The sequence below is a fragment of the Myotis myotis genome, unplaced genomic scaffold (assembly GCF_014108235.1).
Source record: "Myotis myotis isolate mMyoMyo1 unplaced genomic scaffold, mMyoMyo1.p scaffold_m19_p_20, whole genome shotgun sequence".
In the NCBI taxonomy this organism is placed as follows: Eukaryota; Metazoa; Chordata; class Mammalia; order Chiroptera; family Vespertilionidae; genus Myotis; species Myotis myotis.
The window spans coordinates 13,461,062-13,478,401 of NW_023416325.1; the positions used below are offsets into that span (position 1 = coordinate 13,461,062).

A 17,340-nucleotide genomic window follows, 5' to 3' on the forward strand; every position below is an offset into this window, starting at 1 on the left:
GCACATCTGCTCCAGTTACTCTTCCCAAGGCCACTTTCTTTCTTTTTAAAAAAAATATATTTTATTGATTTTTTTACAGAGAGGAAGGGAGAGGGATATAGAGTTAGAAACACTAATGAGAGAGAAACATGGATCAGCTGCCTCCAGCACACCCCCTACTGGGCATGTGCCCGCAACCAAGGTACATGCCCTCGACCGGAATCGAACCTGGGACCCTTGAGTCTGCAGGCCGACGCTGTATCCACTGAGCCAAACCGGTTAGGGCAAGGCTACTTTCTATGTGTGCTCTCACAGAGTTGCATGGTGATGAAGTCCTGGGTCCTGCTCCAAAGCTCTGACAGCTAACTCCAGTCACTGTACTCACCGTTCTCACCTTTCAAAATTGAGTTGCTTGCCAATGCCAATACACCCCTGACACCCATGGGCCTGTTAGAGGATCTAGTTGATAAATGGCCATAAGTGTTTTAGGGGGATCATAAGTTTTAACTTTGGCTTGACTTGAGACTTTCATGTACCTGCACCCTAATTGTAGAGCCTTTGCTACCAATACCTGTGAAACAAACTGCAGGAAGCCACCTTAGTATTTGTACCCACAAGGTTCACTAGCAACATGATCCCATTTGGCACGATTTCCAACTTAGAGTAGCAATGAATGATGGATGTCTTCTTACATATGAAGGAGAATCCTCTATGCTATTCAGAGCCTCACCTACCATGCTGGACTACCACCGACCCATTTCAATTGTGTGTGGCTCGAACTTTTTTTTTTTTATTAGTTAAGGTATTACAAATGTGTCCTCATCCCCCCCATTAACCCCAACCTCCCCCCCCACACACACACAAACTCATGCTCCCATCCCCCTGTTGTCCATGTCCATTGGTTTGGCTTATATACATGTATACAAGTCCTTCGGTTGAATACATCTGTGACTCATCGTTTCTCTCTTTTTTAGAGCTAACACTCTATCTTCTAACTCAGCCTGCTTTCTGTAGTGTAAATGGATACCTGAAGCCACATTCTGAATTGTGCAGAGAAGAAATACTGCATCCTGTCAACAGCAAAAAACTAGCATAAGTCTGAGATCATGACCACAAATACTACACTAGCATCACACAGACTGGATGGACCTAGACTTGATACACAGCTTTCCGTGGGTCTGTTGAATCACAAAACAAATCCCAGATAGATTTTTTTAAAACCAGAAAAGAAATTCACAGACCAATGAGGTTATAAGTGTCACCACACTCCTCTGGACTTAGCAAAAGCTAGTCTCCCTGCCTGCAATCTAATTCATTCTCTAAATCTTACCTAAGTGTCATTTCTAAAATGTAAGTCACCTCTCTGGCTCAAAAACCTTTTAACCTTTACATACTGAAGCCCATATTCTTTAAGCATGACTTTCAAGGCCATTCACTGTCCGTATCTCGTCTCTCCCATTGCCATCTTTGTCTCAGACCTGCTCCTATTTACTCCAGACCATATTGACCATGCAATGCCCTTTCAACTGTGTGCCCTACCTATGCCATTCCAACTTAAATACCCAGCTTGAAAGTTACTCTTCTGAGAAGTTTCCCAGGAGTCAGCACCACTTCCAAGAACTGCTCACTTTTCTGAACTCTTTTATTATCTTGTTAGAAGTTTATTATATGTAAGTACACAACCATAATCCATGATAGTTGTGCATATCCTTGTCTCCCAAGCAAGAATGTAAGTTGCGCCCTAACCGGTTTGGTTCAGTGGATAGAGCGTCAGCCTGTGGACTGGAGGGTCCCAGGTTCGATTCTGGTCAAGGGCATGTACCTTGGTTGCGGGCACATCCCCAGTAGGAGGTGTGCAGGAAGCAGCTGATCAATGTTTCTCTCATCGATGTTTCTAATTCTCTATCCCTCTCCCTTTCTCTCTGTAAAAAAATCAACAAAATATATTTAAAAAAAAAAAAAAAAAAGAATGTAAGTTGCCAGAAAAAGGCAATACTTGACTTACTTTTTTTTAATTTTATTGATTTTTTTACAGAGAGGGAGAAGAATAGAGACTTAGAAACATCAATGAGAGAGAAACATTGATCAACTGCCTCCTGCACACCCCTTACTGGGGATGTGCCCGCAACCAAGGTACATGTCCTTGACCGGAATCGAACCTGGGACCTTTCAGTCCACAGGCTGACGCTCTATCCACTGAGCCACACCGGTTAGGGCTTGACTTACTTTTTTTTTTTTTTTTTAAATGGTAGAGGCCAGATAATTTTTTTTTTTAATATATTTTATTGATTTTTTACAGAGAGGAAGGGAGAGAGATAGAGAGTCAGAAACATCGATGAGAGAGGAACATCGATCAGCTGCCTCCTGCACATCTCCTACTGGGGATGTGCCCGCAACCCAGGTACATGCCCTTGACCGGAATCGAACCTGGGACCTTTCAGTCCGCAGGCCGACGCTCTATCCACTGAGCCAAACCGGTTTTGGCAAGCTTGACTTACTTTTTATTCCCAAGTGTCCTATACATAGTGAGCTCTCAACATTTGATGAACAAATTCCTTACTTTAAATGTCGTAAGAAGCATAACAACTGGGGTGAATTAACTGGCAGACATTCTAGATCAGCAGGTCCTTGAATAACATCATTTTGTTATAATGTTGATAAAAAATTTAACTTTTGCTTATATCAATTAGACTATGGTAAAACCGGTTTCATTACATGTCATTTTGCATAAATTTGAAGAAACCATCAATGACATTAAGCGAGGATTTACTGTATTTTCACAATAATGAATTAACAAGCTCTTAAAAATCAGTGTAAAGGTTACCAGGCTAAAATATTAAATAATCTTGTTAATAAAATTACAGTGTTCAAAGTGGCAATATTAAGGAAGAAAAATTAAAAATTGGAATGAGCAGCACTCCTTCACTAGGAAAGACAACTGAACATATCACTATGCTGCAATACATGTTTCTTAAAGTTCAAACAAGGGTACAGGTGCTCCTCCTTGTCCTTTCCTTCCAGGAACTCCAGTCCAAAAGCTATTAGGTGGGATCAGGTGACCTAATGCTCTCTGTGGGGTGGGGAGAACTACAGCAGCCCAGGGGGATATGTAGCATCCAAGTGGAGTTAAGAGTGGGCTCCAGACTGAGACATGGTCTAGGTGTGAGATGAAGAGGGAATCCATGTGGGTAGGTAGTGGTAGCCCAGGGGATTAGTCTGAGGAGGGTTAACAATGGATCCATGGATTATAGTGCACAAATCAACATTAGAGGTTGCAAAACGTAATTTTTCTAATTTTATTATTCCTTCTGCATTTATTGACTGGCATTCTTTTTAAAAAATGTATATATATTTATTAATTTCAGAAAGAAAGGGAGAAGGAGCGATAGAAACATCAATGATGAGAGAGAATCCTTAATGAGCTGCCTCCTGCACGCCCCCTACTGGGGATCGAACCTGCAACCTGGGTATATGCCCTGACCAGGAATCACATGGGTGACCTCCTGGTTCCTGGGTCGAGACTCTCAACTGTTGAGCAACACCCAGCTGGGCCAATTTTAGAACATTTTTATAACTGCAAAAAGAAAGCTTGAACCCATTAGCAGTCTCTTCCCTATCCCACTGGTCCTCGGCAACCACTAATCTGTCTAGATTTTTCTGTTCTAGATATTTCATATAAATGGAACTATACAATATGTGGCCTTTTATGATTGGCTTTCACTTACAAAATAATGTTCATCCATGTTGTAGCATGTATCTGTGCTTCACTCCCTTGTATTCCATGTATGAATCTACCTCATTTTATTTTATCCATCATTTGGACATTTGAACTGTTTCTATATTTAGGCTATTTTGCTATGAATCTTCGTGTACATTTTGTGTCGTCATGTTTCATTTCACTTAGGCATATACACAGGAGTGAAATCCTCACACTTACCTGACTTATTATTTATTTATTTTAAAAATATACTTTATTGATTTTTTTTTAAGAGAGAGGAACGGAGAGGATAGAGTTAGAAACATCTATGAGAGAGAAACATCGATCAGCTGCCTTCTGCACACCCCTTACTGTAAATATGCCCGAAACCGAGGTACAGGCCCTTGACCGGAATCGACCCTGGGACCCTTCAGTCCGCCACTCTATCCACTGAGCCAAACTGGTTAGGGCTTAACTGACTTTAATTACAGCTATCCTACTTTGTATGAAGTGATATCTTATTGTGGTTCTGATTTGCATTTCCCTACTGACTAATGTATTTATTGGACATTTGTGTATTTTCTTTAGAGAAATGTCTATTCAGATCCTTTGCCCGTTTTTAAACTTGGTTATTTATCTTTTGGGCTTTTTTTTTTTTTTTTTGGTTATCTTTTAATTTTTGAATTGTAAGAGTTTATCATGTAGTCCAGGTATATCTTATTGAAATACATGATTTACAAACATTTTTTCTCATTTTGTGTGTTGTCTTTTCACTTTTTTGATGGCTTACTTTGTAGCACACGTTCCTAATCTTTTTTTTTTTTTTATGGCTTTATTAATTTTAGAAAGAGAAGGAAAGAGAGAGAAACATCGATTGGTTGCCTCCTGTACGCATCCCAACCGGGGACTGAACCCACAACAGGGGCATGTGCCCTAACTGGGAATGGAACCGGCACCCTTACTGTGCATGGGACAACACTTAGTCAACTGAGACACACCAGCCAGGGCACAAATTCCTAATCTTGATGAAACCCATTGTTTTTCTTTTGTTGCTTGTGCTTTTGGTGCCAATGTCTAAGAGGCTCTGCCTAATGCAAAATTGCAAAGATTTACTTCTATGTTTTCTAAATGGATTCTAGTTGTAGCTCTTAAATTTAGGTCTTTCATCCATTTTGAATTAATTTTTGCACATGATGTGAGGCGTGGCCCAATCTAATTCTTTTGCATATGGCTATCCAATTGCTCCAGGACCATTTGTTGAATAGAGTATTCTTTCCCCAATGAATGATCTTAGCATCCTTATCGAAAATCAGTTGATCATAAACCTATAGGTTTATTTATTGACTCTCAATTCTATTCCACTGATGAATATGACTACTCTTACGCCAACATCACACTTTTTTTTTATTATTACTCTATATTTTTAGTAAAGCTTGAAATTAGGAAGTGTCTTTCAACTTTATTCTTTTGTAAGGTTGTTTTCGTTATTCTGGGTCTCTTGAATTTCCACATGCATTTCAGGAACAACCTGTTCATTTCTGCAAAAAAGCCAACTGGGGCTTTGATAGGCACTGCATTAAATCTATAGATCACTTTGGGGAATATTAATACCTTAAAAGTATTAAGTCTTCCAATCTATGAATATGGTATATCTTTCCATTTATCGTCTTTTAATTTTTTTTGCAGGTAGGAAACACCTTTATTAGTAGCCTTAATTCATTCATCATGTAGTGTACAACATGGATCCCATGTCCAGAGGAGCTGTATCAATCTTTCCTGGCTGTGGCTTGCCCCTCCAGTCCAGATGCGAGGCTTCTGTCCATCATACCAGGGAAGCAAACCCTACCTTCCCAGGAGTTCCTGGAGTGCTGAGGGTCAAGACTGTCCCAGGATTGTGTAAGACTGTCCTAGGATTAGAACTTCAGTCTCTCCCATCTTGGCTAGGGTTCTGAATAAGACAAGGCAGGAGCCTGAATGATCAGTCATTGGTTTTATGATCATTCAAAAAAAAAAAAAGGAGTCTGAGAAGAGAAGCTGGGGTCCTTGGTCTGGGGAATCTCCTTGAGGTCCAAGCAGCTGTGTTTCCTTGAATTCTGCAGACCAGGCCATGGTGCCCCAGTGTCCTGTCCAGTCACTGGCTGGAGCTATAGGGTCAACTGAAGGTACATTCTTCCAAACAGCAGCGTGTTTCAGATCAGAGTTTTACCCACCAGATGTATGAAGGACAGAGGAAGTTGAGGGAGACGGTGACAGTGCAAGGTGGGAAGTCAGAGCAACAGGTGCCGATAGTACTGTGGCTGGGACAGGTACTGGGCCTGATGTACTCGGTAAGGGCCACCTGAGCCTTCTCCTTAAGATTTTCCATGTGCACTGGGTCTGAGAGGCCCAAGGCACTGGGTGTGAACAGCGTGATGGCCTTGAGGCAGAGGTACTCGACTGAATCGACCAGCAGGTAGTACAGCTTGTTTACCTTTCCTGGAAGGTGCATATCCAGTCCATGAAGGCTACAGGGCAATGGGCATGGCATGCAGACCAGTGATGGCCAGCAGTGGCGCTGTGTGCAAGGGCAGTACAGCCTGTGATGCATCCACTGTAGCTCAGGTGCAGCAGTGCCACCTGGTGGGCCACCAGCAGGTCAGGGAAGAAGGCCTATGGCACACCCAACTCCACCTTGCTGAAAGCAGCTCTGTTGCCTGCTCACACACTTGTCCATGTCCAGTACCACATCCACCCCTGCTGCTGCCAGCACAGAGCCCAGAGCCCAGGAGTCTACCTGAGGATATCTAGGTCTTCTTCTTCTTTTTAAAATATATTTTTATTGATTTCAGAGAGGAAGGGAGAGAGAGAAACAGAAACATCAACAATGACAGAGAACCACCGAAGGCTGCCTCCTGCACAGGATTGAGTCCGCAATCTTGGCATCTGTCCTGACCGGGAATCAAACTATGACCTCCTGGTTCATAGGTTGACACTCAACCACTGAGCCACGCCAACCAGGCTCTAGGTTTTCTTGAATGCACATTAATTCTTGTCAGACTGAATCCACATTCCTTTTTCTTACCTAAAACATCTGTAGATTTCCCTACTTATTTAGCTTTGCTACCTATTAAAATAGAAGTATATATATAGACTAGAGGCCTGGTGAACGAAATTCGTGCACTGGGGTGGGAGGGTTCCCTCAGCCCTGCCTGTGCCCTCTCACAGTCCAGGATCCCTCTCACAGTCCAGGAGCCCTTGGGAGGATGTCTATCCACCTACTCACTGCTCTTTACCACTCAGCTCACTACTCCTTAGCATTGCTGTGGAGGCAGGAGAGGCTCCCCGCACCGCCGCTGCGCTCACCAGCCGTGAGCCCAGCTTCTGGCTAAGCAGCACTCTCCCTGTGGGAACGCACTGACCACCAGGGGGCAGCCTGTGTTGAGCATCTGCCCCCTGGTAGTCAGTGCACGTCATAGCAACTGGTCGTTCTGCTGTTTGGTCATTTTGCATATTAGCCTTTTATTATATAGGATACGCTGCTCATATTCAAGGGAATTCTCAGGACTGTAAAGGATCTAGAGTTTTCCTGCTTACTGAAAATGCCTTATTTGGGTATTAAAGTCATTGAGGTTTCCTGACTATTCTTCTTATAAAATTTATTTAAGAAAACAGTCACCAATGAAACAGATGATTATGTTAACTTACACATAATGCACATGATCCTACTTTTATATCCTTCCTATATAATAAAAGTCTAATATGCAAATTAACCAAATGGTGGAACAACCGGGAACAACTGGTTGCTATGACACACACTGACCACTAGGGGGCAGATGCTCAACGCAGGAGCTGCCCCCAGTGGTCAGTGCACTCCCACAGGGGGAGCACCGCTCAACCAGAAGCCGGGCTCACAGCTGGCGAGCACAGTGGCGGTAGCCTCTTCTGCTTCCATGGCAGTCGGACATCCCCTGAGGGCTCCTGGACTGTGCAGGCTGGGCTGAGAGACGACCCCCCCCCCCCCGTGCACGAATTTCGTGCACCAGGCCTCTAGTATAAGCATAAAAGTACACATTATGGTCCAGCCCTTGTGGCTCAGTGGTTCAACGTCAACCTAGAAACCAAGGGGTCACGGTTTGATTCCCTGTCAGGGCACATGCCCAGGCTGCGGGCTGGATCCTCAGTAGGGGGCGTGCAGGAGGCAGCTAATTATGTTTTTCTCTCATTGATGTTTCTATCTCTCTATCTCCCTTCCTCTCTCTCTAAAAACCAAGAAACGTATATATTTTTAAAAGTATACATTATGTAAGAGCATAGAAAAAACACTGTAAGAAAATACACTAATCTGTTATAGTGGTTACCTCTGGAGAGGAAAGAACAATGGGATGGAAAAGAGAACTAGCACTCTTGAATTTTTTCTTTTTTGCCATAAAAATATTTTCACATATTTCTGGTATAATTTTAAATATGAGTAAGAATAAATAAAAACATGCCCAGTAAAAGTTTTTTCAATATGTATCATCCTAAAAGTAAAGAAACCTGGCTGACCTTGAGATCACAGGTGGTGTTGAGCAGCAGGTTAGAAGGTTTGAGGTCACGGTGCAGTACATTAGCTGAATGGATATATTTTAACCCTCTGAGGATCTGGTAAAGAAAATAGCAGATATGGTCGTTGCTGAGGTGTTGTGTCTTCAAGAGCTTGTAGAGATCTGTTTCCATGAGGTCCTGTACTATATATCTGTTTGGACAGGTTAAGGTAACACACCAAACAGCTGGTCACACTTAGCAAAGCACTGAAAACAAATGAACCCTTTCCTCAAGCAGTTCATTATTACATCATGAGGACCATAAGGGAAATGAGAAACTGATGAAAACTTAGTATTTTTTTATGTAAGGAATCTGAAGTAGTTAACTCTTTTTTAGATCTCGTGAGACAAACGGCATTATATTTGCTTGATAACGACCTATTATTTGCCTACATTAAGACCTGAAACAGGCTGTTATGGAAATATTCACCAATCTTGAAATCCTAACCTTGGTCTCCGAGTTGTCCAACATCAAAAAGCCCCTCCAACGCTTGTTGGAAAGAGCTGGGTGAAGGTGGTGACCAGCAAGCATCATACACTCCTTTCTTTGGCCCAGCAACAACTTGTAATGTCCCTGTTCTTCTACCTCCCTTCTTGTTCCCTTCTCCTCAAAAATCAACCATAAAACTTTTGGAAATACAGGCCTAAAACACACTGCTATTAAATTCAACCCTCAATCTATCTACTTGACTTTTTAATTAATGTTAAGATCCTAAATAAGACTATGAGAAAGGTGCTCGTGCTAGTTTTGCTTCTCTTGCTTTCTTTTCATGTATCTAAGCATCTATAACTTTAGTTATGGCTAAATTATTTACAGAAATTAAGTTATAAGCCTTTAGCTTTTTGTTGTTGTTGTTTGTTAATCCTCACCTGAGGATATTTTTCCCATTGCTTTTAGAGTAGAAAGGAGAGGTGGATGGGGAGGGAGAGAAAGAGAGAAAAAAAGAGAAACATCGATGTGAGAGATACATCCGTTGGTTACCTCTTGCACATGCCCCAACTAGGGCAGGGGATCGAACCCAAGATCCTTCATTGCACAGGCTGACACCCTAACCAGTGAGAAACACTGACCAAGGCAAGCCTTTAGCTTTTAACTTCACCATAATAGCATTTCATTAGTAATTATTTTGCATTTCTTTTATTTTTTATTAATCCTCACACAAGACTATTTTTCCATTGATTTTTAGGGAGAGTCAAAGAGAAAGGGAAAGACAGAGAAACGCCGATGTGAGAGAAACACATTGACTAGTTGCCTTCTGCATGAGCCCTTGACCAGGGCCTATGTTGGAAGTATGTGCCCTTGACCGAATCGAACCCGGGACCCTTTGGTCTGCAGGCTGACGCTCTATCCACTGAGCCAAATCGGCTAGGGCTATTTTGCCTTTCCTTTATTCATTTCTGTGTTCATATTAATGTATGTCTCCTACAGATTCATGCTAGATGAGACATGACATGGGATTCAAATGAAACCTTATTTGCAAACTTGTTATCAGAAAGAGATTTGATTTTTATGGCAAAAGGTAAAACAAGACAACAGCTGGTAGGAGCAGAAGGTATTTCACTTAAAATATGTTACAACTTAGTAACAGAGCTATTTAAAAATGGAAAGGGCTGCCTAGAGATAGTGAGCTACCTCTCCCTGGAGGCGCAGAATGCAAATTAGGCAAGCTGGTAGGAATCCTGCACTAGCTGAAACTGTAACTTTTCTGGCAGATCCTCTTCAGTATATTTAATGCCTTTATCTTCCAAATATAGTCTTTGCCCAGGTAGCATCCCCTGGACCTCCTTAGTCCAGATTTCTAAATGTTGGTCCTAGTTAATTACATAATTTCAGAGGAGAGTCACCTTAAAGATCATGAGGGGCTAGTACAGCCGTGGGCAAACTACGGCCCACGGGCCGTATCCGGCCTGTTTGAAATGAATAAAACTAAAAAAAAAAAAAGACCGTACCCTTTTATGTAATGATGTTTACTTTGAATTTATATTAGTTCACACAAACACTCCATCCATGCTTTTGTTCCGGCCCTCCGGGTCCAGTTTAAGAACCCATTGTGGCCCTCGAGTCAAAAAGTTTGCCCACCCCTGGGCTAGTACCTTAATTTTAAAGATGAGAAAACGGAGACCTAAAGGTAAAATGACTTTGTCTAAGATTAGGACTGTCTGGATTTGACCAGGTGATATCCAGAGTACCCTCTCTCTCTTTGTCTACAACTTATTCTTTTCTGTTTCATCGTCATAACAACTATATCTTGAATGAAGAAAGCATGACTAGAAATGGTATTATCCAAGACTTCCCATAACTACACGTAAAGGAAATCTTTACTGAAATTGACAAGAGAAAACTGAATTTGTCCAAAGACACTAAAAACAGAACTGATAAAAAGCATCAGAGCCGAAACCGGTTTGGTTCAGTGGATAGAGCGTCGGCTTGCGGACTGAAAGGTCCCAGGTTCGATTCCGGTCAAGGGCATGTACCTGGGTTGCGGGCACATCCCCAGTAGGAGGTGTGCAGGAGGCAGCTGATCGATGTTTCTCTCTCATCGATGTTTCTAACTCTCTATCCCTCTCCCTTCCTCTCTGTAAAAAATCAATAAAATATATTTTTTAAAAAAAAAGCATCAGAGAAAAATTTTATATAATGCAAGTGTTATAGTAAATGGCAAACATATTACAATTTCCCTTTAAATGTGCTCTATATACTTTTTCTTTAATCTGGTAAGTCCAAGACATTTCAAATTACATTTACTCAACAAGGTACCAAGTACTAGAGCCCGATGTCCGCAAAGGATACACATCTTTCATTTGCTCGATGGTTGGCGCTCGAATAATATCATTGATTCCAATGATGTTCTCGTGTCTGAAGCGCAGTAGGATTTTTATCTCCCTCAGGGTTCTCTGGCAGTAGGTCTGGTGCTCAAAAGGACTGATTTTCTTGATAGCTACTCGAACTTTGTTGACATTATCATAAGCAGAGCTAAAAAAAAGGAAAAGGAAGGGGTAAGAGATAGCATTAAAACAACTCAGAATATCCTGGTAGAAAGAATGCAAACTGGTAAAGTATTAAATGTTTAACACTCTGGTTAAATATTTGTTTAAAACATGTGAAGGCAGCATGTATTTATCCACAAAAAGGCCCCAAACTATGGGAGATGCAGCTGAAAAAAGGGAGCAGAGGGCCTGGCCCTGGTAATTGTGGATGCCCATTTTTATAAACCTGGCAACATGGGTTTATGACACACACACAAACATTTCCCACTGTTTTTTTGTTTTGTTAATCCTCACCTGAAGATATTTTTCCATTGATTTTTAGATCCTGGGAGGGAGGGAGGGAGGGAGGGAGGAGGGAGGGAGGGAGGGAGGGAAGAAGGGATGAGGAGGAAGAAGAGGTGGAGGAGGAGGAAGAGGAGAAAAGAGATTGATTGTGGCTGCCTATCACACCTGCAACCCTTCAATGCGCAGGTATGTGCCCTTGAAGAGGAATCAAACCTGTGACCCTTCAATGCGCAGGCCAAATGTTCTAACCACTGAAATACCAGCCAGGGTTTTCTCACTGATTTTAACAGCAATTGCATTCTGGTGAGAGTAATCATTTCTGCCTCCAAAACAATTTCCTACTGCTGTTTCAAATTCCTCTGACTCAGCCAAAACATTCACATGACCATCAACTACATCTTCATCCATAACAAAATGGACCCAAGGGGACACACTTTGAATGTTTATCAAAATGACATGACTTTCTCTCCCCCTGGAAGAAATTTAACCAAGACATTTGGGTAGTCTTATAACAAAACCTATAAAGTATTTTTCAAAAAATACTTTCATAGCCCAGTTCAAAAAGGCCCAATTCTTTCCAAGTTGTCATTAAGGTCTGACCTAATAGAAATCCAAGCAGAAGCAATTACAACTATATCTTTAATTTTATGGTAAATTTGAATCTGTACAATCAGTATTCTTTTTTGCAAGAACGTTTCATATTAATAAATATCAACATCTGGCCCATCAAATGAAGCAATGAAATAACACTGACAGGCAATAAGACATTACTTCTTGTTTACTCAGGGTAAGTGCTAGAAATATAAAACAGTAAAATAAGTTTATTTCAAGTCTGTGCTTTAATAATGATATTTATCAGTCTACTTATTCAGAGAATTATTTGATGCATTTGTCTGACTCTATCACAAAACTATGCTATAGGGCAGTGATGGTGAACCTATGACACGCCTGTCAGAGGTGACACACGAACTCATTTTTTTGGTTGATTTTTCTTTGTTAAATGGCATTTAAATATATAAAATAAATATCAAAAATATAAGTCTTTGTTTTACTATGGTTGCAATTATCAAAAAATTTCTATATGTGACACGGCACCAAAGTTAAGTTAGGGTTTTTCAAAATGCTGACACGTCGAGCTCAAAAGGTTCGCCATCACTGCTATAGGGGGACTTTATCTTATCCAGCTTCAATTCTCCCACAATACCATTAATATAGTGCGCACAGGTGCCCCCAATACTTTGAAATCTATTTCCTTAAATACAAGAATCATTGCTTAAATCTTATTTTGCCTTGGTTTGCTGAATGAAGACCCAAACCACTGATTTGAAGGTAGGCAGGCAAAAGGATATATTAAGCAAACTTAATCAATATTGAGAATAAATTTTATTTTACTATTTTTTTATTTTATTTTCTAATCCTTAAGAAAGAGGGGAAGGCAGAGAGATAATATCGATGTAAGAGAAACACATCAACTGATTGCCTCCTGTATGAGCCCCGACCAGGGCCCTGGCCGGGGAAGGTACATGCAACCAAGGTACATGACATTGACCAGAATTGAATCCAGGACCTTTCAGTCTGCAGGCTGATGCTCTATCCACTGAGCCAAACTGGCTAGGGCAAGGGAATAAATATTTTTTTAAAATATATTTTTATTGATTTCAGAGAGAAAGGGAGAGAGAGAAAGATAGAAACATCAATGATTCATCACTGATCAGCTGCCTCCTGCACATCCCCCACCGGAGACCAAGCCTGTGACCCAGGCAAGTGCCCTTGACTGGAACCCTTCAGTCCACAGTCTGACACTCTATCCACTGAGCCAAACCAGCTAGGCAAGGGAATAAATATTTTTAGAAATTAAAACTCTTTTAGGGAAATTCAAATCATAGAGCTTAAGTTCAACAAAAGGGAATACAGGTTAAAATAGTTGCAAATTATTGGTTTAAACTCAACATGTAAAATTCTAGTTTTCCTGAAACATGGTAGTCAAAGATGACCATGGCCATAAACTTGCTTTCAAGAACAAGACTGTTAGGGGGAGGGGTTTATGGTTAGTGTGCCCCTCCAATTACATCAACACTTTCTGTTTTAAGCGAGAAGCATGAGATCATTCTCATTTAGTTCCCACTTGAAAAGAAGGTGTGACCTTATCTATGGAATTGGGTCTGTTCTTGTCTGCTCTACTCCATTCTGCTGTCTTTTTGGATTACACAATCTGTTGTAGAACCAATCACAAACAGTTTACACTCTTCCCCAATACTCTGTATTTGCTCATTTCTCCTTGGATTTCTCAGTTTTGTTTTTTATATTTATTGTTCTGATACTTGACAAATATATTTTATCAGTATACCTTTTACCATGGATTATTTGGTGTCTCTTAATATGTGTTAATTTTTTGTTGTTAATCCTCACCCAAGAACATTTTCCATTGATTTTTGGAGAGAGTGGGAGGGAGGGGAAGAGAGAGAGAGAGAGAGAGAAAGAAACACTGATGTGAGAGAGACACATTAATTAGTTGCTTCCAGAATGCACCCTGACTGGGGCCAGGGATTGAGCCTACAACCGAGGTATGTGCCCTTGACTGGAATCAAATCTGAGACCCTTTAGTCCTTGGGGTGACGCCCTATCCATTGAGCCAAACTGATGAGGGCAATAGTGTTAGTTTTAAAATAACGTTGGTATTATCAACCCCATTTTCTTTTTTTCCCCTCTAAGAACTTAATCCTTGCTCCTTCTCCCAACTATTGCTATATATGCTACAGCTTTTGCTTTAAACAGTTAACTGCCACAAGTCCAAAACGGAAACCATCCCCACACGCCACAATATTTTGAATTTAATTTAAAAAATCAACTTGCAATGAATATTATAAAAATAAATATATTACTCACAATTCGGGTGTTCTTGAATATTTTCAGCTGAAAATTCTCACGAAAAATGATTTTAAAGTTGGTCAGGGCCACTTAGGGAAAACAGTTTAATAGATGCACGTGTGGGAGGGTCCACAGTTTGCGTCTACAGATGCTTATGGCGTACAATGGGTTAAATGTGAGTTCTGTAAACAATTTAATTGGGATCTTAATCCAATCTGTGACTACACAGTCTTTGGGTAGATTAATTTTAGATATTCATATTTCTCTTTTAGCTGATAAATTTGCTATTTTCAAAAATAAAAATTCAAGGTTAAATTGCTCAAGATTAGGAGAATAAAGAGTTCCTAACTCATCCCTCTAAGGTGAATGGGAAGGGGTCAAGGTGAATATACTAACACTAGAGGCCCCGTGCGGTGGGGGTGGGGGTATCCGTCAGCCCGCCTATACCATCTGCAATCCGGGACCCCTCAGGGTATGTCCGACTGCTGGTCCCTCTCGCAATCCAGGACCACTGGCTCCTAACCACTCACCTGCCTGCCCGCCTAATGCCCCCAACTGCCCTCCCCTGCCGGCCTGATCTCGACCCTAACTGCTCTCCCCTACAGGCCTGATCGCCCCTAACTGCCTCTGCCTCAGCCTCCACCACCATGGCTTTGTCTGGAAGGATGTCAGATGTCCGGAAGATGGCCAGTCGAACCAGTCCAATTAGTAATTACCCTTTTATTAGTATAAACAATATAGATGAATCTTAAAATAATTATACTGAAGGGAAGCCAGACCAAAAGAAAATTTCTTGCATTTATATAAAATGCAAAATAATCTATGGGGATAGAAAATAGATCAACAGAGTTGCCTGGGGCTGGTGGGAGGAACACATGAATTGAAACTAGATAACTTTTGGAGGTGATGAGTATGTTTATTATTTTTATCGTGTTGATAATTTCATGGGAATGTCAAACTTATCAAACTGTACACTTTATGTGCAGTATATACAGTATTCTATATCAATTACTTCATCACGGAGCACTCATAAAAGGAACCACGGTTCTTTGGATGTGTGGTTTATTCCCAGGCCTGTGTGGGTGGGAACAGACAGATTCCAGAAATGTATTTGACCAGTAAATGTGAAAGTAGAAGCCCACAAAATTCTGGAGATTATTTAACATGTTTTGTGATCACTTAGGGAAGAAAGGGGAACCAGAATGAGTCAATTATGAACAAATCATCCTAAACTAACTTCATTTCCTGTTTTGATAGGGTTACCACAACAACACGAGAGTGATGCCAGAGTTGTGGTAGATTCAAACCTCACTTGTTAAGCACTTCCTATTTGTGAGACTTCGTGTTAGGACTGGTGGCAAAAACAAATAATGATCCCAACTCTTAAGAAGCTTGCAATTTAATGAGGGAAGGAGGCAGGAACAGACAACATACATACATACTGCCTTTATCATAGTAAAACACATCTGAAACACCGGAAAAGCTGGGTAGATTAAGTCCAAATAAGGGTTTTAAGGAGAGGATTACAAGATGAAAGGCGAGCAGGCTTTCAAAAGAGGAGCAAGGTTATAAATATAAAGAAAGGCAAGGGCCACCACATGGAGAGGAAAATGAGCAGAACATACATGGGAATGACTGGCCCTCACCCAGCCATGCCCCTCCTCATGAGGTAGTTTATGGGATCCAGGGAACATGCCCATCAGTAGCTCAAGAATCCACCTGTCTCCCAAATTGGCTTCCAAGGCTGTGTGTATCTCCTGCACAATGGCTCTGTTGAGCAGAATGATCCTCCAGTGTGTGCACAAGGGGTAACCAAGGGGCAGCATTTGCAGGGTGTGCACTACACCTGGGATATCGTGTCATGTGCCCACGCACACAAGCTCAAGCTCACGATGGAGACTGCTAGGGCTGAGAATAGAAGAGGGCTATGCTGGAGATCTGCTTGGTTTGAACCGTTGGCACCAAACTCTAAATAGGCCCCCAAATATCAATTAAAATTTGACCTTCCAGGTCTTTAAGGTTTATTGGTGATGGTAAGGAGGGAGAATATATTCAATGTTTCTTAGTTTGATTTATATGGTATGTAGGGCTCCATTGTAGTCTTGATCCAGGCTAGCTTATATTGCAAACTTTTAATACTCTCTACTCTTGATCACATCTCCACCTTTCAAGATCTTATTTACTACCTTGTAAAAAGCAACAACAGTTAACATAGTTGATGTCATACTTTAAGTTTTGTTTCCCTCATGTCAAGACTTCTGTTTTTGGTATATATTATATATGAGGCAGATGAGTACTCAGCAGCAAAGTACATTAAAATACTTAAAAAACTTAGAATTCTTAGGAGCTTGAGGGTTTTGTTTTGTAATAAATGATTGACAGCACTCTAAATCTATCATATCTATAAGGATTATTGGTGTTTTTTGTGATGACTAAGTTAGGATCAGAAATATCCAGGTTTATTAAATAACTTTCTCATTGTGCAGATGTAAATTGAATAAGCATTCAAACTGAGATCACACAATCCTAAATAGTATTTATTTATGTATTCACTGTATATTATTGATACATTGCTTTGCCTTGTTTCCTGTATGTGCATCACTCAAAATGTTTATAATTATTATTTGGAACTAAATGGTGGTAATAATGAAAAGAAGTTTTGTTAGCAATTCTCATTTTAAAATAGCTGCAATTTATTGAACATAAGCACTGCTCTATGTTAACATCTGTGGACATCTTTCAGAGGGTGGTATTTTAATGGTCACTTCAAAAGCAGGTAAGGTTTAAATATAGGCCGTCAATGAGAAAGACCTGTAGAAAGGAGAGCTGCAGGTGCTAAAGCATGGAAGGTAGAGTACAAGTGCTAGGTCATTCAATATGGCTGGAGTTTAGAACCCGCCCAGGGGAAAAGCAAAAAAGGTGATGCCAGACTGAGAAAGCCGAGAAATCTATACTTTTATT

General features: G+C 40.9%; 1 protein-coding gene across 5 annotated transcripts in view; it reads right to left on the minus strand.

Moving 5' to 3' along the window:
- MAPK1 (mitogen-activated protein kinase 1) overlaps positions 1-17,340 on the minus strand; it is a 90,839-nt gene that overhangs the window by 37,286 nt on the left and 36,213 nt on the right. For all 5 annotated transcript variants that reach the window (XM_036354487.1, XM_036354488.1, XM_036354490.1 and 2 more), the window contains exons 2-3: positions 11,030-11,212; positions 8,201-8,390 (exon numbers count right to left, since the gene is read on the minus strand). In XM_036354487.1, coding sequence (XP_036210380.1) covers positions 8,201-8,390; positions 11,030-11,212 — 373 coding nt within the window. The remainder of the gene's footprint in view (positions 1-8,200; positions 8,391-11,029; positions 11,213-17,340) is intronic.